Source organism: Drosophila miranda (genome assembly GCF_003369915.1).
Source record: "Drosophila miranda strain MSH22 chromosome Y unlocalized genomic scaffold, D.miranda_PacBio2.1 Contig_Y1_pilon, whole genome shotgun sequence".
Lineage (NCBI taxonomy): Eukaryota > Metazoa > Arthropoda > Insecta > Diptera > Drosophilidae > Drosophila > Drosophila miranda.
This window is the reverse complement of record NW_022881603.1, coordinates 6,101,373-6,129,350: the sequence shown is the minus strand read 5'-3', so window position 1 is coordinate 6,129,350 and position 27,978 is coordinate 6,101,373. Positions and strand designations below refer to the sequence as shown.

Sequence of the window (27,978 nt, the reverse complement as noted above, 5' to 3'; positions counted from 1 at the left end):
ATTCTCTTATGCGTACGTCGGAACTAATTGACTAAAATGTTGTGAGCAGTTCCTCTTGAATGCTATTCGATCGAAGCAGTTGAGTTGGTCTACCGGAAACCGTATTGAGGACTTTGGATGATGTAGCTGTGGCGTTTTTGTGGTCATGGTATTCATCACAGAAAGACTGATTTTAAAAGAGAAATGAATAATCAATTTAAACTATTTATTGGCATAGGATCGATCGAGCATTACCTTCAGACGATTACCCAAGAATATAGCGCGCTCTCGTTTTCTAACCATATAATCAGAGGACATGAGCCACCTATGCTCCAAGCAATCTTCTGTGTATGGCCGTTTGCTGAAATGATTAACGAAATGTGTAAAATTAAATGAATTGCATTTTATAAATGCTCAATAAATATAATCGTGTCTTTCTGGTGTACTTACGTAGGATGACGCTTAAACAAGAGCATAATAAATCGTGTTGCCTCTGGGGTAACTTCCCTGAACAGATTTTCGAATCTATATCGCACAAAGGAAATATTCTGCTTCGTTTCGTATTCGTCGTTTCCGCGGAATGGGGTGCATCCGGATAAGAGCAAGTATGTCAGTGCACCAACAGACCAAATGTCACTCTGAGGGAATATTGACTCGTCGTTGATCATCTCTGGCGGCTGGAAGTCCAGCTAGCCGCATGGTGTAACCTTGACGCCCAACTTGTTCACCTTCTTGGCCGAACCGAAGTCCACAAATTTGACTTGAAACGAGCGAACCGAGGCCATTACCACGTTGTCGGGCTGTATATTAAGATGGCAATATCCACGCCAGTGCAGGTATTGCAGGGCGTCCAGCAGCTGGGTGACAACGCTGGCCACCATTTGCTCGGAGTACTCATGACGGCTGCTGAAGTAGGTGAGGACGTCGGCTCCCTGGAGCTTCTCCATCACGAATATGGCTATGGGCACGTTCAATGGCTTGTAGGCACTGAACAGTGCGGGTATGCGTTCATGCCGCAACGTCTTGAAGTTGTCAAACTCGGCCACAACCGAGTCCTCGTTTTCATCGGTCACATCGAGAATCTTGGCCACCACCACTGTGTCGGTGGACTTTTGAATCCCCTTTACGATGGTGCTGAACTCCCCGCGCGCTATCTCCGAGATGAAACTGTACTTGTCGCTAACGGACGAATCTGTCACCCAATTGGGGGGCTCTCGCTCGCAGTGATAGTCGGTGTGGACGCGCTCTTCTTCGGGTATCACCTGATGACCATTCTCGGGGAGCTGTTGTAAATGCTTCATTGCCTTGGTGATGTGGATCTTGGGGGCGTCCTGGCCCACGGTGGTTGCGGCCACAGGGATTCCCATTTCACTCCAGCCAATGCGATTTTTAGAGGCCAGCCTGAACTGGTAGCTTGTGTTTGGCTTCAAATCGTGCAGTAGGTAGAATTCATGATCGATATTGTCGGCCACCGTGGTCCAGGCATCGCAGTTGCTGAGCTTGTACTGCAGACTGTAGCAGAGGACCGTAAAGTGGCCATCGTCACGGGGCTGTTTCCATCTGAAGAGAATCTCCGTGCCACTGTTGGCAGAGATTTCGGGTGAGTCTGGTGCATCTGGGAGAGTTGCCACCACGATGCGGCATCTGGCCACAGTTTGGCCCACCTTGTTCCTAGCCACCACCTTGTAGACACCAACATCGAAGTGGGTGGCTGGCTCAAATCGCAGAATGGAGCGACCATCCTCATCGACTGAGATTTTGATGCGCTTGCTTTCGGACAGAACCATGTCGTTCTTAAACCACTGGACGCACGGCTTGGGATCGCCGACTGCAAAGCAATGGATATGACTGAGCTGGTTCTCGGTTATTGCAATCGTCTGCGGCTTCTCCCGGAAGAAGGGTGGATAGCCCTCGCGCTGGGTCTCTATCATGGCCTCGGCTTCAGTGTACTCATCCAGACGTGGGCCCAGCTCCGTGCGCAGGCGCCTGATGGAGTAGGAATCATTGGCCGCATACATGCTGATGCGACTACGCGTGCGTTCGTCGTCGATTTCCTCATCCATAATATCAGTGAACCGACGTCGTTCGCGGATCACAGGCAGCTGGAAAGGATGTATAGGAGTTAACTTAGATACCACGAGTAATTTAGTAGGCTACTGTACTTACCGTCCAATCCACAGAATCGTTTAATTCAAACGATGGGGATCGCCTATGGGCCACCTTCATGTATTCACGCAATCTTACGGGGAAGTTTACATCACGCAGTTGCAGTAAATATGTATCGGGACCATACTGGTAACTGGGAACGTACACAGTAAGAGAATTGAAACGATTTATTGGATTTTATATTGGCTTATACTTTCCGATTGAATCAGACCTAGCTCGTATTCGGGATGCAAGTATTTCGAAACAACTTCCTCGCGCTTCGCTCTCTTGCGTGGCTCTGGCAAAGGCTCTGGTGTCGCCTCCGGGGTATAAACGTGACCGGGGGATATACCATTTTCGATGGATGTTGGAAGCAGCCACTCAGACAACGTCTGCGGAAGTAGTTCTTGCAAGTTGCATTGGCATACCAGTCCCTGAAGTGATCGTAGTAGTTCCTCAAACGATCGGTTCGGATTTGATAGTCATGGTCGGAGGCCTGGCGATCGAGCATAAAGAACCATGGATGCTTCAGAGCTGTCTTCACATCCATTCGCTCCTCTGGGCTGTAGAGGAGCAGACGACTGATAAAGTCACGGCCATCATCAGAGATGTGAGTCCACAGCTCGTCCTTAAAGTCCCAGCGCCCTTCTCGAATCTTGGTCAATGTCTCCCTATCATCTATGCCCAGGAACGGATTATGGCCACTAAGCAGTACGTAGGTGATCAAGCCCACGGTCCACATATCGTGGGAGTAGTTCACGCCTTCCTTATTAACAACTTCGGGCGAAACAAACTCTGGGATGCCATAATCCAGTGTCGATAGATTGTGCTTGTTGATTTTCCTCGACAAACCAAAGTCCGATACCTTAATGTAATCACTGCCGACCACCGAAATGAGCAGATCCTTGATCTGTAATTAAGAATATTTAGAAAGATTATAGATTAGAGTTTGCTTCCAGGCGTCGTCACATTTTCACTCGCTTACCGTGAGACCCATGTGGCCCACTCCCATTTCATGCATATGCTCGAGACCCCAAAGGGTTTGTCTGACATAGTTGGCTATATCTCGCTCTGTGTAGTAATCGCGTCTGAGTAAATTGTCCTTGACCAGCTCGCCTCCCGCCGCCAGTTCCATAATAAGAGTCACGCTGCGGTCAGTGTCATAGGCATCGTAGGGACGAATCAAGTGCTTGTGATTGAACGTGTTCATCATCTCCAGCTCGTTCAGCATGAAGGGCCGCAGCTCTGGCCTACCGTACATGATTTTTGCAGCATAGTTATCACCGGTAGCACGCTCGACAGCATGATAAGTAATGCCCTGAGTGCCACGTCCAAGCTCATCGCCAATATCGTACTTGTCCTGGTAGCGCAGCTGCTTGGATCGCACATACGGATGTCTGCCGTACGTCTTGTAGATGTACTGATCCTCGTTCTCCTCAAAGTGCACGGTTACCGAGGTGCTAATGGAGCCAGCAATGTTCCTGGCACTAATCGAATATAGTCCGCCATCCTTGATGATCGAATCGTGTATGGACAGAACGTAGATGTCGGGGTCATACGAGCTAATCTGGTCTCAGAAGAACAATAAGCAAAACTGTCAATGACCTGCCGTAGGAAAATCCAATCCGATAAAAATATTTACCTTGATGCGAGATGATTCTGCAATTGGCTTCCAGTCCTTATACCAATGAACCTCTGGCAAGGGAATGCCCACCAGTTTGGCCTCGATTCTTCCGTTTTTGCGGGACATTATGAAGGTTTCATCCGGCCGCTTCAAGAACCGTGGATGCTCGGAAATTTCCAATCTCACTCGCTGTCTAGCCTCACCGTGCTCGTTCGTGGCGACCGCCTCATAACAACCCACATCGCGGTCCAGCATACTATGGGTATAAAATCACAAATATATTCGGTAATAAATATATTGGAAGTATAGTGGGTTACGACTCACTTGTTTATGAAAAGCGTGGCCTGTCCATTTCGTGTGTAGCTCTGATCGAATCTGCCACCCGACTCGATAATCATGTCATCGAAGTAGTAGGTCATCTTTGGTTTCGGATAACCATAAACGAACCACATAAGCTCCGTGTTGTGGCCTTTCACTCCGTAACTAATGTCTTTCTCGCGAAGCAGGAATCTGTATGGCAAAAAAAAACCATGTTTATGGGCTATTCTGTAAGATTTAGCCATGTTATTAAATTACTGAGGAGACTGGGCTAATCCGTCATGTGGCGGCCTTTCAATATCAAAGTCCTTGGGGAAGTAGGGAGAAGTCTCCGGTCTGAAGTCCGTGCCTGGTGGCAGGTAGGTGTACGTTTTTTGTGGCTCTGGCACCAGTTTTTGCCTAGAAGAGAACAATTTAATTTATAAAAGAGTATGCTTTAAAGGCGTCTTCTGCTCACCTGTAGATTTGAGTGTAAGGACTAGGATCGCTCACGCCGATCTTATTTTCCACTCGTATCCTAAATCTATAGTCTCTAAATGGCTCCAGATTACGGATGTCACAGGCACAGCTGCGTACTCCAGTTCGAAGGGTACGCCAGTCTCCTTCAGGTAGGTCCATCATTTCAATCTATTTCGTTGCAAGTGACGTCACTATTAATTGAGGTTAAGTTAGAGTTTTATGATCATTTACTTGATATGTGATGGGATAAAGTGGCGTCAGAGGGACCGATGGGTTCCACGACAGGAGCAATCCCCGGTCTGTCATACGAGATATGATTGGACCTTCCGACAATGGTGGAGGAGCTCCGGACTTTTTGTACTTCTTGAAATCGGTGTATTGATCTTCCAGTGGCTTCTGCTGGCTATCCAAGGCTGCAACATCAATAATCTTAGAATAAACTGCACCCAAGCGAGAGAACCTACACGTACAGTCGTAGAACAGTTCCGCGTGGCAAATATCATCTCCATATGGATTGAAAATTCGGCAAGAATAACGTCCAACATCGGACTCGGTGACATTTTTTATTGTCAGCCGCAGGAGTCCGTTCGGCTCGACGTCAATCAGGAATCTATCTGAAGGGAAGAGCCTCTGATCGTTTTTAAACCACTCGACCTCTGGCTCTGGATATCCCGTGGCACAGGCTGTGAACTTGGCTATCATGCCCTCGTAGATGTCACAGTCGCCAATTTTCTTGAGAAATACTGGGGGCTCTGAACGCGAATGCTTCTTGCTGCGATAAGTGTATCGAATCGTATCAGAAAAGATCTTAAGGATATATACGGATACTCACATTTCATTGACAATATCCAGACGTCCTTGGGTTATGTCTTTGCCCTCCCTGTTGCTGGCGATGCATTTGTAGACGCCTTGGTCACCCTTTTCGCAGTTGTTGACAATTAGCATGTGATGATCGCCATCGTTCTTGATGCTATACTTGTCCGACTTGGGAATGGGCTTGTCCTGGAAGTACCACACCAGATCTGGATAGGGAACTCCGGATACAGTCACCGGGATCTTGGCGTTATTGCCAAACACCTGCTGTTGATCGGAGATCTTTTGGGTGAACACTGGCGGCTTGTACACTTTCCTGACATTCGCGTTGCAGGCGGATGAGTCCTCGCCCAGGGGATTGGCCAGCAGGCACGTGTAGTTGCCCGAATCGGCAGCCTCGGCTGGCTTTATGCTCAGTCCGATGTGTTTGCCATCGCAGGTCATCAGCAGACGCTCGCTGAGAGTGAGCGTGACTCCATCCTTGGTCCAGATCACCTCGGGCATTGGGTTTGCAATGAACGGCGCAGATAAAACCAGCTCTTGACCCTCGTCGGCATTGACATCCCGGAGAGCCGAAACAAACTGGGGCGCTTCTTCTGTGGCCGTTTCGTCTGCTTTTGGAGCCACATAGAGCTTGGCCTTGGACGCAGTGGAGCCCTCACAGTTTTGAGCTATTACCTCGTATAGTCCAGAGTCGCCGGGAACGGTTTTCTCTATAATTAGGCTCGTGCTGTTGTCTGGATTCTCCACAATCGCGATGTGCTTGGGGTCTGGCAGGAATTCGTGGCCGTTGTGGAACCATTTAAGTTTTGGTTTTGGGTTTCCAATCACCTTGATGTCCATTTTGACAGGGAAACCTTGGATGCTCGATGAGTCCTGAAGCTCGGCCACAAATGCAGGCTTGGACTCCTTGGGCACGATTTCCACCTTGGAAACGCCCTCCATCTCTCCGCCCTTGTTCATTATCAGACATTTATAGACTCCGGCATCTTGCGGTTGTGCGGCATCAATGCTAAACATTAGGTAATACATGTAATTCGTTTTTCCAGTAATATATCAAGTCTTACATCAGTCCAATTTTTCCATTGGGATTGTTGATAAAGTTAATCTCCGGACTAGGACGAAGCAACATGCCGTCCTTGTACCATTTAACCTCAGGAGCTGGGAAACCGTACACTTCAGCTTCCAGAACAGTGGGCAGGGGACTGCCATCCACGGTGCACTCCAGCACTAGGGGTTCTCCCTGCAGCACGTCTAGGGCATTGTCCAGCTTCTTGACAAAGCTTGGTGCCAGGGAGAGCAGAGCCAGCTTGAAGGGTGCTTTTGTCACTCCGAATTCATTGGTGGCCACACAGGTATACTAATAGAAAAACACCCTAGTTACTATACATTTTATACTGATTTCTTATAGATGTTTTACCGTTCCAACTTCGTTTTCCCTGAAGGTTTTTATATCGAATACACCTTCGATTTGATCGGATCCTTTCTTGGTGTCCTCTTTTTTGTAGAGCTTGTCCTTATGGGGCTTGTTAATGGCTTCGTAATTAATCGGCTTGTCGTCCTTTAACCACTCAAGGGTTGGCAGGGGGACACCGTGCACCAAAACCTTAGTGGAAACAGGTCTGTAGTCGTGAATGCTCTGGCTCTCAGGCTGGACAACGAATGTGGGCTTCTCCACTGAAAAATGTTTGAATAATTAGTTGTAGCAGTAAGGAGTCGCATCAAGGACAAGATACCTACCAAGCACAGACAAGTTGAATTCAACACTGGACCTTCCCTCGCTGTTGACCGCCGTAATGGTGTATTTCGATGATTCACTTGGGGTCACCGCCTGGAAGACGAGTCGGTACTTATCGGCATCCACGTCGGCGATCACCTCAAAGTTCTCGTTGTTGCAAAGGTTCTCATTCCCCCTGGTCCAGGATACCTTCGGCTTCGGGTTGGCGAGCACCACGGCCTCGAAGCAGATTGTGTCACCGGGCATGCACTTGCGGTCTTCCAATCCGGAAATCTCTGGCTTGGCCAGAACATCGATCCATCCGCTTGTGGCCAGCTCTACGTACTTGTTCTTTACCTTCAACTCATATCGTCCCGAGTCTTTTATATCAGCTGTACTCAAACAAATAGATATATAGTTTTCTAACTTCAAATAATAATTTGTACCGCAATACCTTCCAAAATATTCAGCGTGCAAGTATATTGCTGCAGACCATTCTCAAGTTCTTTCTTTTCCACCTTTAGCTTGAGGTTATTGCTCTCCTTCACTGGCTGGCCGTCCTTGAGCCACACGATTTCGGGTGCGGGATCGGCTGTGAATATGACCGGCTCAGAAACCTTATCTCCCTTGTTCACCTTTATGTCTTTCAGGCCCGATCCCTGGGTAAGTATCGGCTTGCGATATTCAGCCACACCTTTAAACGCACGAATAAAAGAATAATTATTATGAAAACGACAGATTTTCGAATAGATTATCCTACCTGAGATCTCCTTGATGCGACTTCTCGCCACATTTGTTTTGCACAACCACCTTGTACTCTCCAGCATCGACAAGATCTAGGGACTGCACCTCCAGCTTATAATGATCCTGGAATATATAAACCGTTTTACACCCATATATCAACACAGATTGGCATTCATTTGAAACAAACCCCATCCACCGTAATCGCCGTATGCTTATCCGATGTAATCGGTTTCCCATCGTGATACCATATCGCTTCCGGCTTGGGTATGCCCGTGGCGATGACCTCATATTTGAGTGGAACACTCTCGAAACTGTGCGTCTGGAAGACGTCCACGTGGAGGATCTCAGGAACAGCTACAAAGTAAGGAGCCATCAGTACACGTGGATTTGCTGGATGCTGAACTTAAATGCTACTATTTGATATCTGTACAGAGATTCGAGAATATCGAATTGTATGGTTAGTGTTTGCAGTGCAGCGTTTATTTATAAAGTTGGATTGTAATCTTTCAGCATTATATCACTGAAAGTAATGAAAGACCCCACATATCCAATAAAATAGAGAAATAAATATATTAAAAAGTGTTTGTTTCAGGTTCAGAACGATGATGATAGAGATTTTCCTGTGCTGGAGCTCTGAATTGTTTGCAAAAAAATCCAGAAGATCCACATTTGAAGATTTTGAAGAGATACATATACAAGTGATCAAAATGATATCACCCCTAAAGCAGTGCATATGTACATATAAAGAGACATTCAAAAAATTCATCAGCCTTATAGACTAGTTCTTACAATCTATTTTTAGGTTTTACTCGTTCTATTACTCGAACACTGAATAAAAAGTTCAGTATATGATTCGATTTCGATTCAGTCGTGCGTTCTCATTTGATGTTCGTGCATTTTTGTAAGTACTCCAATCATTTCCTTAGCACGATGCACACAGAAATTTGCGTTTTATACAGATTAGAGTTAATAGTCTTCTGAATTAGTATTTCTCTTTGTACAGTTGTAATGATGAAATTATGTTAATGTTGTATGCTTAGAAGATGTTAATTTGTTGGCACTGAGATTACGACTAGACCAATTATTCATTCACATCCATATGCATTTTCGAAATATGTAAAAGTGCAAGTAGAATTAGATTATGGTCTTTAGTTGATGTATTGAAAATGTTTGTGATTTACCCCCTTCTTCAGGCTGTTCAGTCGTCGCAATCATAGTTTTAGTCACTGTTTGTTCCAGAGACATAGTGTCGCTTGCTGTATCGAAATTGCATATTGAAGATTAGGATATTTTAAATGTAATTTCAAAAAAGAAACCGCTATGAGACAATTTTCACCAGCTCTACGCCCTAAACTTACGAGTCGTTTCCCCAATGGAATAATATAGAGAGAAATAATAGGCCTTGCATCTATTGTGTCTTGGTAAACTTACTTAAAACAACGACCTTGCAGGTGGATGTCGTCTCGCCAATAAAGTTGGCTGCCTTGACCTCGTAAGTACCCGAGTCTTCAGTTTTAGCCAGATTCAGAGTAAGGTAATAGTTTTCAATGCGCTGCGAATCGTGGGAAATCTTAATGCGTGCATCTTCATAGATTTCATGGCCGTCTTTGAACCTAAACACAAGACAAGTGTTGAGTATTCGCACCCACAAAATATACCAAATGCATACCATTTAATATTCGCCTCTGGCTCGCTGAACACTTCGACCTCTAATGTAAAGGATTTTCCTTCCTGTACTTCAATGTTCTTAAGACCCAGCTTCACCTTCGGCTTGCCTTAAGTTGGAAAAGATAAAGATTAGGCAGGGAAATCAAGCAGTTTTGATTGACACTTACAGTTGACGGTCACAACGCAATTGTCTTCCAGCTTTCCGTAGTCGTTCATTATTTTGCAGCAGTATGTTCCTTGCATATTGGTTGCCGCCTTATTCAAAACCAATTTGAAATCGTTGCCCTCCTCCATATGGCGGAACTCGTTCCTCTTCTCGTCGATCTCGATGCCGTCAATGTACCACTTGACGTGTGGACGGGGATAGGCATCGACACCCACAACAAGCTCCACATTAGAGTCGCCTTCCGCTACGGTAATGTTTTTCATCTTCTTGGTGAATTCCGGGGAGCACTTGATCAACAGCTGCGTGGAGCTGGTCGCCGACCCGTGCTCATTTGTGGCCTTCACCGTATATTTGCCAGCATCCACGCGGGTGGCGCCAATAATCTTCAGAGTGTAGGCGTTGCCATCGGTGCTCACGCTATACTTCGAGTCTGTTAGCTTGATCTCGGTTTCAACGTGGTACCAGATAAGCTTGGCTTCGGGGTAGGCATCTATCCGGACTGTCATCTGCACGGTCTCCTTTTCCCCGTGGATGTACTCGCTCTCGAAGGGCTTGACTATCTCTGGCTTGGATTTGACGGTGCAACTCCAGTACTCGGACGTCTGGCTGATATCGTTGGTGGCACTAATCGAGTAGTTGCCCGCTTGGGCTAGCTTTATGTCCGAAATTTCGACAACAACCTTCTCCACGCTCTTTCCAACGGAGCTCGATGTGATCTTCACGTTTTTCTCACTGCTCACATCCTTCGCATTGTTTGTCACAATCACGGCGGGCTGAGGGAAGCCTTCCACTTCGATTTCCATTTTGATTGTCTCTCCAGCCGAGCAAGTAATGTCCTTAATCTTCTTTATCTTCGGTGGAGCTACGAGCGCAAAGTAAGAGGTTATATCCTGATTCAGATCATAAATAATAGTGTTGCAGTATTACCTTTTACGACTAGATTAATCGTCGACTCATCATGGCCCAGTTCATTCACAGCCTCAATAGTGTACTCTCCGGCATCAGCGTTGTTGACGTTCTTTATAATGAGCGACATGCTCTCCTCGTCCTCGTACATGAACTTATGGCGGTCATCCACCTCGACGACCTCGCCCTCGTGCTTGAACAGCACGGCTGGCTTGGGGAAGCCCTTGCACTGCAGTTCCAGGATGGCCGTTCCACCGATGCTCGTGTTGGCCTCGCGGTGCTCGATCACTAGTGTGGGCTTATCAGGCTCCCTGTTCAGGGTCTGAATAGCGCCCTGAACCGACAGCTCTTCGCTGCAGGAGATACTTCCAGTTGATGTTTGAGCCACACAAGTGTAGATTCCGGCATCCTCAGGCTTTACGTGCTGGAAGACCAGAGCCAGCGAGTCCTCGTCCTCGCCGAAGAGTACTTTGAACCGTTCCTCGGGATCGAACTCCTCTCCGTTTCGCTTCCAAGCGAACACGGGCCTCTCCCCGGCTGGCAGAATTTGTCCACTGAGCGCACCGAACGGATTCCTGTCCTCTATATGTCAAATATTTTTATAAAGTTAGGCACATTAGAATTTCTCATCGAATAGTAGTACTTACCCACTGTGGTTGCTACAGCTTCACAGCTAGCATCGCCATACTTATTCGAGGCCTTGCAAGTGTAGGTTCCACTATCAGTTTTCTGGACGTCGGCAATGACCAGCTCATAGAATCCCAAATATTCCTTGTCTCTGATTATTTGAATGCGATCGTTGACTTTCAGGATTTCCACCTGATCCTTGTAGCTGAAGGGAATTGAAATCAAATATAAAATAAATGCCCTTTTTGTTCTAAGGCTTTCTTTTCCTACTTACAACTTAACCCTGGGCTTGGGATCGCCTTTGATTTTGATCATGAAGCGGAATAGAGTGTTCTCAATCATTTCAGCATCCTTCAAGCTAACCAAAAATGCTGGTGCCACATTGGTTTTAGTCTCATCATGGCCAGGTGCTGTGGGCGGAAAACAAGTGTAAGGTTAATGAAGAAACCTTCATTTGAATGTGCCAAACGCGTACCTTGGCCCACAGCCAGTTGCGCCGATAAAGTGGTCGTTTCGGACGCGGATTGAGCGCAAATGGTGTAGGTTCCCGCATCGCCCTTACTGCAGTTCTTGATGTCCAACCGGTATGAATTCATTGGAGCACTAGTCTGAATAACTCGATCAGCCAAACGATCTTCTAGGGGCTTGTTATCCTTTAGCCAGGTCACCAGTCCAGGCTGGTCCTTGAACTGGATTTCAAAATGCGCGGTCTCTCCAACTGAAAATCATACATTGCATTGCAGCCGGAGGAACTTATGTGTGAGAGTACTTACTGTCCACCTGGACGCTCTTTAGCATCTTTACGACAACAGGCTTGTCGACAGAGCGTAGTGGTCGATCCTCCAATTGACGGGAAGCAGACCGGATGCCAGATGGAGATTCAGCCACTGAATAGGAAGCCCGGCTCTCAGCTCGGCTCTCGGCGCGGCTCTCTGTGCGGCCTGTGGCCAGGAGGGATGAGCGTGCCTCAACCTTGTCAACGGAGCTACGATCGCGTCTGGAACTTACTCCATAGTGCTTCTCTGCATTGCTGTCATACGAAGTGCCTCTATCGTAGTCCCGAGTTCTGGAGGATGCTGCTTTCGCGATCGAAGAATGGAAAGTATGGCAAAGTATATTTTAATACGATTTCAATTATCAATTTTAGACAATGAAAAATATATGCACACTCGTAAAAAATTAATACATATATTTTTGCATCGTTTTTCTTTAAAATCTGAATTGACATGCAACCAATTGGAAAACTGACAAGGATTGGATATACGAGTATGTGGGATTCAATGGAGGATTATGAAGGTAGACACGAATAAATTGTTAATTAAACAAGCAGAGTCTGTGTATTTGATCTGAACATTGAAATGGTTGTTTTTAAACACAGTTATTTACGTGGAACGGAACGTTTGTAACTCTACAGAGATTTGAATGAAAGACGTGCCACAAATGATGTCCCTATAAAATTAAGACTTTGATTAAAACAACGCAGGAAACTCACGTAAAGATACATGAAACTTTCTAAATTGTATTGCTGGAAGATAGAACGTAAAACGTTTCAAACGCAACCTATAGTTTATATTTTATTACTTTTATTAACATTTAACAAAGGCATCCCAACGATCGATAGTCACACAAATTACTTTTAGGCACGAGTATTCGTAAATAAATATATTTTAGCTGGAACGGAACTTTCTGGAACTTACTTTCATAGCGCCGTTTGGAAGCCACTGAGTAGCCAGAATAATAATCATCCATGCCACCGACGCTTTGGCCTCTGGCTTCAAAATCTGCACTTGGCTCTCTGAAATCGTCAGCAATAGACTCAGTATAATCGCGTTCAAGCTCATAAATGTTAACGGGCTCCTCGACAATCTCATAAATGGGTCTTTTTTTAACGGGTGGGGTAAATATATGCAAGAAGTCGCGTGCTTTGGCCTTTTGTACAGTATCCTGAGCGTAATTAGTGGAGTCCTTCGATTTGAGAACCGTATTCTTAATGCTCCGCATTTTCTGCTTGGCATTGCGAAGCGAGGTGTCCGACGAGGATACGTCGTAGATGCCTTCAAAGAAGTTCTGTGTCTTCTGCTCTAGACTCAGTATGGACTAGAACTGCTTAATGGTTGGCGGCGGCGGCGGAGGCGGTGAAGGTGGGCGGGCTTTGACAATTAGTATCTCAATGGTAATTTCGTACGAAATGAGCGGAAGCGGTTGGAAGAAGCCGGGCATTCGCGTGAAATGAGGCGGAATAGGAGGCGGAGGCGGCCCTGTCTGCTGCAGGAATTGATTAGCGCCGCTCCTGTCGTTGGCGATATTGGTAAGTCTGTTATTCCAAATGGTTAATGAAGCATTATCGGTTATATTAGCAGTGTATCCCTGTCGGCCCTGCGAACCCCTCGGCGCAGTGTCGCTATCCTGAAGGGATTCGCTGTAGCCAACGATATCTTTGAGCTCTATGGGTCTGTGCTTAGTTACAACAGTGTTATCGTTTTCTACTGGATTGTATACTTGGATTTTTGGAATCGAATATTGTGAAGTATTAGGCTTTGCCTCTTCGGGGCTCTTACCAGCTAATATATCAATCTGACTGGTTTCGGTGGTAGATTCGTCTTTCAGAACAACTGATTCGATTGCAGTTGACTCAGTTTTCTCAGATACAGATACGATCTCGTGTATTTCTTGCCTTGCAATTGAGCTGGTGACAGCCACAGGGTCGATAACTGGTTCGACTTGTGGCGATGCTTCGTCTTCCTTGGAATGTGAAGCCGATTCTGGAGCTAAGACTGCCTCCGGTTTGGGCTGCGGTGACGGTGCAACCTTTTTGACTGGCGGAGCCGGTGGAGTAGTCTCTGCGGCCCTAGAAATGGACTGTTCTCTGATGGCTCCAGTCTTGGTATGAACTTCCGAAGTAGAGTACGACTGCGAGCTAGAAATTTGAACTGCCTTGGACTCGACCTTGGTTTGCTTTTCGGCAGTTGTCTTTGAAGAATATTGCCGGTCGTGCTGTTTCTTGTACAGCTCGATGGACTCCTGCTCAAGCTTCAGCAGTTCCTGTTGCTCGAGCTGCAGCCGCTCTTTGGTCTCCTTGCTCAGGAAGTAGTTCTCAGCAACATCGGAGGGACGAATACTGGAACTCGGATCATGCGCCTCTGCGCGTTGAGGCAGGTGCAGGAGCAGCTCACTTTCGGCAACTACTTGGGAGGAGTCTACTTTCAGATCATCTGCGTTGTGCTCTTGCAGTGTAACGTCTTGGTTGACGTACGAGGAAATCTCTTTGAACCAAGTCAGGGGAGCCTCTTCGCCGTGGGGCCTAATGTTAATCGGAAAGATTGAGTTTGCATCCGGGGCTTTCAGGCTTATAAGAATCTGTTTCTCGTCGGCTTTGTGCTCGATATTACAGAGAGGAAGCCTGACGATGTTTTGCAAAATAAATACGGATCTGCTCTCTGATATTTTGCGCACCTTGGTTACTAATATTCTGGACTTGAACAGAAAGCAGTAGCGCTCGTGCGCCTTGCCGTCCTTATCAATCAAAGTACACCACTCATGCAGCAACAGGCGCCCCAATTTGTAGATGTTGCCGCGACAGCCCTCGATGCTAGAAAGAAATCTGTTGTCATATGCTCTACCCGGCACACTAAGCATTAACTCTAGGGCCCGCTCCAAATCTTTAACATTCTCTTTTAAGCTTTGTGAGTATTTAATGAAGTCCTGCGAAAACAAACATTTATAGTAGTCTTAGCATGAAGCATGATGATTAATGGTAATAGTTAAGATTTGCTTGCATATTATTTTAAAGTAAAGTAAAGTAAAAGATTGCAGAGTACCACAAAAAAACGAGGGGGAACGTTGTGAGTTGCTGCGGAGACCGCAACTCTACATTTATACCCGATACTTAGTCAGTATCCGCCGCTAATATTGAACGACACGACAAAGAATGCGTGCGGGAGAGACAGAAATAAGTCTGAGCGTGAAGTCGGGCGCTGCGTAGCCACTGCAAATTGATTTGTTCCTTTTGGCTATAAAAATGATCTGATCTGATCCAGATTCAGCAATCTGATAGATATGGTCGTTATCTATGATCCGCGTTTTTAGTTTTCTCGAATGTGCAATATTGTGGATGCAACAGATTTTCGTTCTTTGTGGGGGCGGAAGGGGGTGGGGCGAAATTCTGAGATATACGTTTTATAGTGAGATCTAACAGAAGTGCGGATACCAAATTTGGTTACTCTAGCCTTAATAGTCTCTGAGATTTGTGGATGGCCCAGATTTTCGTCCTTTGCGGGGGCGGAAGGGGGTGTGGCGAAATTTGGACACGAAGCGGTCAAGGTCCGATATCACAGGAGTGTGGATACCAAATTTGGTTGCTATGGCTCTTATAGGTTCTGAGATCCTTGAACTCATATTTTGCAATTGGCAAAACAGACCATGAAACCTGTGTGTTAGAGAGAGACAGAGCGAGAAAGAATGAAATTGTTTTCTTGATTCTGGCTATAATAATTATACGATCTGGTTGAGATTTTACACCCTAGAACATATAGTCATCCTCTACGATTCTGCGTTTTTGGTTTTATCGTATCTTTAAAAATGTGGATGCCACAGATTTTCGTCCTTTGTGGGGGCGGAAGTGGGCGGGGCGAAGTTTTGAAATATTTTTGTAGCAGTGACATATCACAGAAGTCTGGATCCAAGACATCGTTGCTCTAGCTTTTATAGTCTTTGAGCACTAGGCGCTGAAGGGGACGGACAGACGGACGGACGGACGGACGGACAGACGGACAGACGGATGGACGGACAGACAGACATGGCTCAATCGACTCGGCTATTGATGCTGATCAAGAATATATATACTTTATGGGGTCGGAAACGATTCCTTCTGGACGTTACACACATCCACTTTTACCACAAATCTAATATACCCCAATACTCATTTTGAGTATCGGGTATAATTATAGGTACTATATGTAAGGGCATGTCCAAACCTTGAACAGAAGTTGATAGGAAACGATTCCTTCTGGACGTTACACACATCCACTTTTACCACAAATCTAATATACCCCAATACTCATTTTGAGTATCGGGTATAGTTATAGGTACTATATGTAAGGGCATGTCCAAACCTTGAACAGAAGTTGATAGTCGTTTATCCGTTGGATGGGGAGCTTAAGATGTTCCGAAAGAGATTTATCGTCCCCAAGTTGTTTTGAAAGTTCCTGCAAGACATGAAAAGGTTATACATAAATGAAATGAAACTCTCTAGCGATAATCTTCAAATCTTAAAAGATCCCTAGATACTCGTACAATATGTACTCTATGAAAAATCGAGTGTATTGAAAAATGGAAAAATGGAATAATAATATTTGTTGATATTTGCGGATTTGATAGTTTTCTGCATCCGTTTGGAATTGCGCCAGTCCCAGTCCCCGTCTTCCACCCCGTCTCCGTCCCCGTGAGCATTGAATATTCTCTTATACATTTAAAACAAAATGGTCTCTATCTCTCTCGCCATGGGTTATTTTTGGAACGATGTTTAAAAATTTATCACTTTTTGCAAAAATGAATATGAGTGCGTGAATGATTTTCGGTTTGGAAACATATAGTCAGATGTATGTACCATACGAATATGAATATGAATGTATACTCAATATCTGAATACTAGTCGCGAAAGATGTGAATGATGTTTAGAAAGACTTGGGTGTTTTTTATTCACTCTTCATATTCACAAGACCTCGAATATTCACTGCTGAACCAATTACGAGTAGACACGATCTCTTTAAAGTCAATGTTACAATATATTTGCTCGTCCCGTATATATTTGAATACTTTTAGATGTGAGGTCAAATATGTGTGCTGGGACGTATTACTTATTAATGTATCTTTAAATATATGTACAGAAGTATTATCGTGCACAGTAAAATGTTGGGGAAATAATGTAGCATAACGGGAAAACGTCACAAATATTAACAAATTGATTTCAAATATTTTTTTTCCTTCATTCATTCCACTTTTCACACTTGTATCGAAAGCAGGCCGATTTCAAATCGATTTTTGTTGGTCAAAATTTTTTCAACATGTATTTAAAGAGTTTCAATTGAAGATATATAGGCCGATAGCAATAACTTTGTGGATCTCATTTATGACAATAGTATAACTTCAAGTACCTAAAGCGAAACGATTACGTATAGGAATAATTAGCACGACACGACCGCCAACAGCACTCGGAATAAACTGAAAACTGCGAAAGCTTTAGGATAGCTCTTCTAGTTTCTAGCTAGGATAGCTTCTAGCTCTTGCTTAAGCCGGTTGTGTTTTTTTTCTTGCTCCCGCATTCTCCGCCCTTTGCCTAAATATCATACAACATTGTTGTGTCTTTGTTTTGATTTATTATCGCATCTCTTTAATTTGATTCTACTTTGTGTTAACCAACAGTGTTTTGTTTGTAAACAAGTGTTAAATATAAATTCAATATTGCAACGTAACACATCGGACTCGTGCAGGCAATTTGTTATTGTTTTTTGCCCAGTCTGCTTTTCGTTATCGCTTCTTCGGTGTGCACTGTTCTCGCGCATCAGCGTTTGCATCGCCCACACTCTCTCGTGAGTATACGCGGGCTTCTCGCATTGTTGCTCTCACTCTCTCTGGATTGCCTATACTCTCCCTCTCTGTGGACTTTTCTTTTGTGTCTCTGCTTTGGTGAGTTTACTGCTCGTTTTCTGCACTTCGTTGGATCATCTGCTTTGAATTATTGCCGCTGCAGCTGATTGTCTGGCTCGCTCTGCTGTCTGCTCTCCTACTTTACCTGCGATCTCACTCCGTTCTCTTATTATTCGTGCACAGTGATTCTACTGCTGTCAATAATGGCAATCGTTTGTAGTGCAAAGAAATGTGAATTCGGTGGTGTTATCATTGGTGTTTCATTTCTTAGCTGCTGGCTGTGCGACAATTTTGCCCACATAAAATGTGCTGGTGGTGGAAATTTTGGCCGGCTGAATGATCTGATCTCGAAACGCATGGGCCTGTCTTGGTCATGTCTGGCTTGTCGGGAGATTGAGGCCGAAATGCGCACATTTATGAGACAGACTCGAACTGGGTTTCTGGATGTCCGGAAACAATTTGTGGCTCTCAACGAGAAATTTCTTGCCCTTGAATCACAGTTTCTTGGGCTCAAACTCTTGAGCGAATCGCCTAGACGGAAAATTCCGCATAATGATACCAATCTCTTGCAACCTAATCCGATTGGTACGCCTGCCTCCCACCTTCATCCATCGGAAGCATTTCCGTGTAGGCATGCCACCCCGTTGTCTGTAAATCCGCCAACGGTGGCTCCGGAGTTCTTTACACCGAGCAATGTGCTTCCTTCGAGCACCCAACTCCCCAACAGCATCGATCCCATCCCTGCAGTTTCTGTGGCCGTCACTTCTGACGCGGTGAGTGCTCCTAGTGCGGGTGTGCTGGTTGCTGACGACGTCTTGCCAATTCCTGCTCCAATTCCTGCTCCAATTCCTGCTGCAATTCCTACTCCAATTCCTGCTACAGCCATTGCTGCCAATTCCTCTGCCCTTGTACCGAGATCTCTTTTAGGAGTGGCTCCACCATCTCGATCTCGCTCGGGACTTCAACTTAAAGCAGTGGTCCCTCGGAAAGCAATATTTGTTTCTCGTCTTATTCCTGAGGCTACAACGGAGGATGTTAAACAACATCTTGCCGCTAAACTTAACACTTCGCCTGTTGATATAGTTGTGACTAAATTTACATTTAAACATAAGCGCAACATATCATCCTTTAAAATTCTTCTCCCTGATTCTTTACTATCCTGTTCTCTAGAACCGTCAATATGGCCTGAGCATACAATTGTGCATGAGTTCCTTCTCAAAGATTCGAACTCGAATCCCAGAATTACCGAACATGCTCCAAAAAACTGATGTACTATTTTTCCATGCACTATCAGAACGTTCGCAGTTTGCTGGGAAAGTTGCGTCAAATTCATACTAATAGCGCGTCCTTTGATTTCGATGCCATCGCGTTTACCGAAACCTGGCTTAACTCCTCTGTCAATGATCACGAAATTTTCATTGATAGTTACACTATTTATAGAATGGACCGCCCATCTTTTGCAGGTGGGGTTCTGATTGCAGTTAAATCTGTTTTCTCATCTGAGTTATTCCCATTCAATTACATTCATGGAATTGAATTTGTTGCAGTCAAAGTTCGTGTTGGCTCCGCATTTTTCTATTTAACCTGCTCTTACATTCCTCCCAGGTCTGATGCTGAGCTTTACTTACACCACCTTTCAGCAATTAATAATGTTGTTTCTACATTAGGGTGCAATGATCGAATTATTGTCATGGGGGACTTTAACCTCCCATTTCTTTCTTGGCTGCCTTGTAATGACGCTAACCTGTTGTTTCCCGATTGCCATAATGACTTTATCAATGGGTTAACGGATATTTCCCTTGTCCAAATTAATGCCGTTAAAAACATTAGGGACAGACTTCTTGACCTCGTTTTTGTTAACGATGGTTCTCTTGCTACTGTATCTAGAGCAAGCCCAATATCTCTCCCTGAAGATCCTTACCATCCAACTTTGTTGATATCACTGGAGTGTACACAATCTGGAGGTGCTGACAGTTCCATGGCTCCTTGTCACATAAAGTGTTTTCGCAAAACAAACTTTATTGATTTAGATCTACATCTCTCGCGTGTTGATTGGTCGTTTCTTTATTCATTACCGAACATAGATGCAACTGTTAACTCGTTTTATAGTTCTATTTACTCCGCCCTTAATACGTTTGTTCCAGATATCACTGTACCTGTATCGTCCAAGCCTCCCTGGTTCTCCAAGTATTTGTCATACTTAAAAAATAATAAATCCCGGCTCTATAAAAAGTACCAGAAGTCGGGCTCCACGTTGGCCTTAGCTCTATACTCCTCCGCTCGCTCTCTGTTCCTTGCCGTCAATAGTCAGTGTTATAATCATTACCTTTCACAATGTAGTAGTAACTTTCGTAGTGATCCTAAAAAATTCTATTCGTTCGTTAATTCTAAGCGCAAGTCAAACGTTTTCCTCCGTCCCTTCATTACCAGAACAAAACAGAAGCTTCTGCTGTTGGTATTGCAAATTTATTCGCTAACTTTTTCCAAACAACGTACTCGTCTCATATTTACAACGCATCCACTCCGTATCCGTACCAGCTACCTCAAGCTAACAGCATTTTTCTGCCCTTTTTCGAGGAAAGCGTTGTTCTGGAAGGTTTGTCATCTATGGACATATCGTTTTCTGCGGGTCCAGATAAAGTACCAAGTTGCATCTTAAAACACTGTGCCCAGTCCCTTTGCAAACCCTTGACCTTTCTCTTCAACCTCTCCTTGGAACAGTCTTGTCTCCCAGTAATTTGGAATGAGTCCTACATCATTCCGCTTCACAAAAAAGGTTCAAGATCAAACATTGAAAACTATCGTGGTATCGCAAAGCTTTCCGCCATCCCGAAGCTTCTTGAGTTCCTGGTCACCCGGCAACTGCAACATCTTTGTTGCAGCTTGATATCTCCGTCGCAACACGGTTTTTTCAGACATCGTTCAACATCGACTAACCTTCTTGAGTTTTCTAACCTAATCCACCGTGGTTTTCAAATTGGTTTGCAGACGGATGTAGTTTTTACGGACTTCAGCAAGGCATTCGATTCTGTGAACCATGCTCTGCTTATTCAAAAGCTCTCTTTATTAGGGTTCCCAACGAATCTTCTAGATTGGATTTTGTCCTATCTCTCTAACCGTACTCAACGTGTTTTGTTTTCTAACGTGTTGTCAAATACTGTTAATGTTACTTCAGGTGTGCCACAGGGAAGTCATCTGGGCCCGCTTCTGTTTATTTTATTTGTGAACGACCTTCCTCAAGTTATAGCATACTCTACTACACTAATGTATGCTGATGATGTCAAAATCTGTCTTTCTTACTCTGATTGGTATTTGCACACACGCCTTCAACTTGATCTAAGTGAACTACTATTGTGGTGTTCAACTAATCTTCTTTTTCTGAACCTTTCCAAATGCAAACTTATGACATTTTACCGTCGCGCTCCTCATTTTGTCTCATATGTTCTAGGAAATCATGTCCTTGAGCGAATTTCGAGTTCAAATGACCTCGAAGTCCTTTTTGATCATAAGATGTGTTTCAACACCCATATAGCTGCAACTGTAAATAAAGCTAAGGGTGTTTTAGCGTTCATCAAGCGTTGGTCCAAGGAGTTTGACGACCCGTACGTTACGAAACAACTGTACATCTCGTTAGTACGTCCTATATTGGAGTATTGTTCTTGTGTGTGGAGCCCGCAGTATAAAGAGCAGCAGGCTGTTATTGAATCCGTGCAAAAGCAATTTTTAATTTTTGCCCTTCGGAACTTTAACTGGGACTCGGGTAGAATCTTGCCACCCTACCGGTCTAGGCTAAATCTTATTGACCTGCCGTCGTTGCACCATCGCAGAATATGCAATGGCGTAATGTTCGTGCACAAGCTCCTTCTTGGGACTGTTGACTCCCAAACTCTCTTGGCTCAGATTGACTTGGCCGTTCCATCCAGACCTACCCGTACTTTTAGGCCTATCCGTCTACCCATATGTAGGTCTAATTATGCTGATCATGAACCTTCTAGGGTTTTATGCCATAATTATAACTCCCTCTGTCAAACCCTATCCCCTGAACTGTCTCTTAAACTAATTGCATGCAATATTTATAATCATTTAAATTTAGCTAACTTTTAACTTATCTTTTTCCGCCTTTAGTAACTAAGTACCATTATTAACAGATAATTTGTTAATTTAATAAATAAATAATGCTTGAATAGGACTCCGTCTGGCGGAGGAAATCGGATGCGAAGGTAGATGTATTTTAAAATATGTCCACAATTATATACTGATTCACTTACGAGTCTCGAAGCTGAAGCCCAGCGTTTGATTCGGCGGAGTATGAATTCAGGGGCGGCCGAAATTATATCCTGCTCTCTGTTGCAACGGACGGGACGGCACATTTTCGACACAGCAGCGGCATCATGGCTATGGACAGCAGCAGGACAGCCAGTGGCTGCCACAGTTCAGCGAGGAGCACATCCCTTGGACCAACCGATTGGACGAGGAGCCACTAGAGGGATGGTTGGCTCATGATGGAGAGGCGGTAGCTGAAGCCCCAGAAAGTTCCTTTGGCTTGGGCAAAGTGCCCTAACGCCCTGACCACCCACCAATCAAACCTCAATCAGATCAATGCTCGGGTTGTATTCTTTTAACATTTTTATTTGAAACAGCATACGCGGTAGTTGTTCACATTAAGAGTAGATTTTAAATATTTTTCCTTGAAATAGAAAGCGTCTGCCTTTAAAAATAAACTGAACTGATATTCTCGCACATACCATACACCATACCCACACGAATAATATGTGTAGACGATCCCACGTTTGGGGCAGCGCAGCTTGAATTCAACCAATAATTACACAAATAAAAGTCAAAGATATTCGTTTTGGCCAGAAGCTTGCCAGGAACAGAACAGATGAAACGAAAGCATTATCGACACCGAAAATGATCTATGGGGCACGGAACCTATACCCGCGCACACCCCCAAATCAGACCCGGGCCTCTGTAGATGCCGATTTCGAATCGCTTGTGTTAAGGATTCTTACTTGAAAGTATTTGCTTGCTTCAGGGTCGGAGCTCAGGTACTCCTGGGCCAATGGCTCGTTCTGGCAGTACTCCACATGCTTGTCAAAGTCCCTCTCCAGGCGTGGAAAGGTTTTGGCCACCATATTCGGCTGATTACTGTAGCACTTAAGTCCTTCCTTGAGTACACTGAAATGGTAAATGTACGATACTTTGATCGAATCGACCCTGGATAAACTTACTTATTATGAAATTCCGCAATGTGCAGAAAGTTGCAGAATATGACATCCTTGTTGTCTCTCACTATTCTGGGGACTACCGGTTTATCAATGCCTTTAATGTATTTTTCCACTACGTGGAGCAGATCTCTGGAAAATTCTTCCTCGGTCTCTACCATCTTCCTTAGGATAGTCCTGCAAATAGCCAGAATAATGATCCAGAGAGCAGTAGATCTTTAGCTCTTGACGCTTACTGCTTTTTAAAATCCGCATCGCCGTTTTCTTTACCATTCGAGTTTTTCATGTTGGGATTAAATTCTAGTATTTCAATTGGTACCCAACCTTCCTTGGGGGCATCGCCACTATCGAACATTCTCACAAAGCATCTGAAAGGGGAAACAAAAGCCTCAACAACAAATCGCCTTCGCTTTTAAATCTTCTGAATGAGATTGTCATTTCAATCTTTAATCAATCTTTGGTTAGTGCAACGTACCTTGATTTTTCAGCGGCTTTTGTACTCAATAGTTCGACGAGGTCTCCACGGGAAACACTGATCTCGTCAGCGGCCAACGTTTGAGCCTGATAATCCCGACTCACGAATACAATGTCTGGAACCTGTTGAGTTCATTACATTTTGTACAATAAATATGCAAAAAACACTATGTGTAGTATTCTTCAAGTACAAGAAGAAGAACCACAACGGAAAGTTAAACAATGCTTCGATGTACGATTACGATAAGTACTGCGCGCAGCGTATATCTTTGTATTGAAGAGCGGGAAAGCTTTCCGTTCGTTCAGATTTATCGAATCTGGCCTCATAACATGTACTACTGCGTGTACGGGAAAAGAAGTGCCTCTGTGCAAAAATTAGCTCGTTAGCTGAAAGTCTATTTTGCGTTGACATAGACAGGCGAGCATGGCACGTCTATTTATTCCGCTTTTCAATTTTACTGAGTGCAAAGCTTGATACGATCGACATCAGCTGATTGCACGGCAGCACAGTGTCATCTCGTTAGTAGGGTTTCCGATCGATTCGATACCCTTTCGCACATAAACTCGGAGTTTCCCGGAGTCGAATATTACACTTGTGAATTTTGCTAGTCTGGATGCACCTTTTGGAACAGTTTATTGATTAAATGTGTATGTATCACTGAAATATTGACCATTGGAAAAAGAAACTTTTCTCAGCGATCAGGTAAAGGGATTTTAGCACTGATAGGGATTTATTTTCATATGATCTTTTCGAAAAGAACTCAAGTTGAATCAAAAGAACGCGTTCGAATTCAAATCATATCGATTGTCTATGATAATTCGAAAGTCTCACAGTAATAGTGCTCTATACACATATGTATGTGTATATACTCTCAGTATATGTATATGTGTGTATGTAGGTTGCGTTGCACAAATGTATTAATAAGTAATTTTTGGCACATGTTCATATCTCGCACGAACTTATGTTGTATGTTTACGGGCACGCATGACTTACGTTATCCATGGTTTTGGATCTGATTGACTGGTTATCACTCGATTCACTTCATACTCTACATACATAAATGTATGCACTTCTGTGGATGGGGATGTGGATGTGTATTGCATAACTTATTACTGCAGGCAGCTCAAAAATTCGTTTCTATTTATTTGCAGAGAGTTTTTGGACATGCTCTAGCCCCGTAAATCGATGATCGGTTGGTTGTTTATATTCGGCTGTGTGCACCGGAATTCGTTTGTCATAATATGTTCGCAATATTCGATCGGTTCGGATGCGGGCATGGGCATGCAGCGTATTATATTAGATTTCCCTATAGACTGTAGTCGCGAAAGAAAAGCCAGCCGCCGCGTGCAGATACCAATGATTTTAACTGCATCCCGACAACTATACGACTGATCGATATTTGCTGATCACAACAAAAGCTCTCCTCGAAAAAATCGTTTCAGAATTTAAAAATAATGCACATGCACCTCGCATGCATAGCTACATATGTATGTGCTTAGATTCTCATCTACTTAAATACAAACACACGTTCTAAAAGTTTATAGCTGTCACACGCTACTATGTATTAATATACATATGTGCATATGCATGTATATTGCAACACCACCCTTCCCTCGCATACCGTACTGTATATATGTACATACATACATATAGTTAAATATCCGCAACTCGATTTTAAGTTTTTTAAAAAAGACTTATTTTACAACTTAAATATCTTTATGTCACAAGATTTAAATGAATTCCCCGACTTGACTTTGGGTCTGCTTGTCTCAAACGGAACTGATCTCTCTGCTGCTGGCTAGTTTCCATGAGCCCTTCTCTTGGAACTCCCGACTCTGGCTTCGGGCGTTGCTTTCCTCGGCTGCATCTTCGTGTCGGTGGCGTACGTGCCTGGATCGATATTTGGGGATGCGTCGGCTTTGATGAAAGGCATCCACTGCTGGCGATCGGTGTTGCATTACATGACGGAGCTAGGAATGTGATACTCCTTGGTTTTATGTCGAGCTTTGATTGGTCCTCATGAGTGGCGTGATTCCAATGAATCGATTTCTCGAGAGTAGCGTGATTCTAATGTTGATGAAACAATGTGGTCCATTGTTTATATTATGGGGGGCCCTAGCTTAGAGTATGGGAAGAAACAGTTATTGATTCTTGAGTGGGGTCCTGTTACTTGTGTGGATGGGGTGGATGAATTGTACATAAACATAATGTGTATGGGATGTGGGGAATTATGGATTTGTCACTCCCCCAACGTTTGTTATTAGCCTGTCCCTAGGCGATTACCCTCGGGTATAGTGACGGGGTGTCAAGTGCGGTGGCTGAGGTTGGTTCCTCTTCTGCTTCTATTATAGGGTTAATACATTTAACCGTGACTCTTTTAGAAGTTTTCTTAAATTTAACAGCTACATAACTTAGTAGTACTAATATAATTATGACAAATGAAATTAGTAGACTTATTTGTAATAGGTTACTATATTTGGTGTATTGCATAATTATTTCATTAGTTTGGACATACGACAGTGGTTTTATTTTAGTTATGTTGTTGTTGACATAAACATTCTGGGCAAAATCTAACATTGGGTTTGATATTGTAAATTTATTTAATTGGATTGAACAGTTGTAGATTTTTATAATGGTATTTCCTTCCGCTATGATTTCTTGGTTTACACAATTCTGGTTTAGCGTTGTTTTTGGAAGATTCCATGTGATTAGTATATTGGGTTCACTAAAGTTTATTTGAAAGTTTTGAAAAGTTTTGGAATATGAACATTTAGTGGGAATTTGCATTAAAATTCCTTTTATACAATTGTCATTGGTTTTCAATCTAGTTTCTTTAACAAATACTTCTTCATTTTTTATGTAGTTCTTGTCGTATGTCATATCTGTTAACATGTTATTTAATTCGTCTGGATACGGAACGATTTTATAGATTGGTACTTTTGTAATGTCTTTGGGAATGTTGGAAATTATTAGAATTTCGTTGGTATCGGTTTTTAGCCATGTGGAGGTTTTTATATTTAGTATTTTCTCAGAATTTATTTGCTCCAGGTAGTCTTGTTTTAATAATTTTGGATTAAATATACCGAGCCTAGTTAATTGCATACCTAGTTCTATATCTTCGATATATTCTGTGAAATGTTGTAGATTGAATATCAAAATTTCTATTTGTTGATTTCTTCATTTAGTTTGTTTATAACGTTTATTCCGCTATTAACTGCATCTATTACCAAATTTAGTTCATTCATTTGAATGCTATGGCTGGCTAAATTTTCTATTTTTAGTTCCAAATCGACTTTATCTTCCTGATCTAGTATTCCAAAGAGATATTTGTAGGCTGTTCCTACTATATTGATTAGGCCTCTTTTATTTCTTTTGGTTATTTTTAGCCCGTTCATTTCTCTTTGCAATTTGTCTACTAGATATTTTATTTGGATTATGTCCTGGAATTTAGTGGCTTGCATTAATAAATTTTGGTATAGTTCTTCGGTTTTAGTTACATTAACAGTTAGATAATGGTATTCGTAATTGATAGGAATGTTAATCGATCCAGTTTTGAATATCATATATCCGTTTTGGGATTTTATAGGATTTATTTCTATGTTTTGGCCCTGTGCCATTACGATGGTAATTATGAGGAAGATGAGGATTTTAATTGTGTTGAAGTTCGCCGATTCCATTAACTTCCTCGGTTTCTCTGGAATTATTATATTTGCTTCTATTAGATTTCTTCTTTTTCTTGAATTTTGATTTATAATGAGTTATTTTCCTACCCCTATTCTTTTCTTCATAATGTTTTTCGTCTACCTGTCTAATTTCGCCCGTCCTTTTGCAAGGATTTGTTACCTTAGACTTAACTAGAGGTGATAGTTTATAGCGGGTATCTACTTCATACTCTATGCGGTTTTTATTTAATTGAGTGATTTTATTCACTTTATTTAGTTGGGTGTCATAATCAGGTGAGCCTGCATAAATGAATATATCAGCTGGTGTCCTATTTGTGGTATTATGTTTGGTTTTATGATTATAAGTATAAAGAATTAATTCAAACTTCGTGAATCTATCTTCTGGGCTATCCTCGCTAGATATTATTCTTAATTTTTCATTTACTGTTTTATGAAATCTTTCTACGTCAGATATTCCATTTTTGCTGGAAGTGATCTCTATTTTGACGTTTTCCGCATTCAGCCATGCTTGCAATGCTGTGCACATAAAAGCTGAATCTTTATCGGCTTTGATTTCAATTGGTTTGCCCATCTCGTTAAAAACTTTCATGATGGCTCTTTTTGCTTCTAACCAGTCACGACTTTTTACTTCTACAAGAGTGGCAAACTTCGAGTATACGTCAATACATGATAGGAACTGTTGGTTACCAACCATATAGAAATCTATGACGTATTTCTCTCTGATGTTCAGTATTTCCGGTGTAGTTTCGAATGCCAACTTCTTATTTCTATGCTTCTGTTTTGG

The 27,978-nt window shown here is 43.3% G+C and overlaps 1 protein-coding gene across 1 annotated transcript; it reads right to left on the bottom strand.

The window, feature by feature from the left end:
* Window positions 1-11: 11 nt before the first annotated feature.
* LOC117190475 (obscurin-like) lies at window positions 12-24,920 on the bottom strand. The gene is given in 36 exon segments (XM_033395548.1): window positions 12-166; window positions 235-340; window positions 430-2,081; window positions 2,146-2,281; window positions 2,338-2,464; window positions 2,467-3,034; window positions 3,110-3,691; window positions 3,767-4,004; window positions 4,073-4,258; window positions 4,325-4,465; window positions 4,524-4,693; window positions 4,757-4,938; window positions 4,996-5,297; window positions 5,358-6,350; window positions 6,406-6,698; window positions 6,759-7,015; window positions 7,079-7,447; window positions 7,510-7,760; window positions 7,819-7,922; window positions 7,987-8,153; window positions 8,981-9,055; window positions 9,231-9,412; window positions 9,469-9,574; window positions 9,635-10,495; window positions 10,561-11,121; window positions 11,187-11,371; window positions 11,441-11,576; window positions 11,642-11,884; window positions 11,940-12,232; window positions 12,860-14,868; window positions 16,278-16,370; window positions 22,824-22,989; window positions 23,043-23,213; window positions 23,273-23,404; window positions 23,512-23,633; window positions 24,505-24,920. Coding segments are annotated over 36 exon segments (12,303 nt in total). The 5' UTR covers window positions 24,514-24,920; the 3' UTR covers window positions 12-31.
* Between the last annotated feature and the right edge of the window lie 3,058 nt (window positions 24,921-27,978).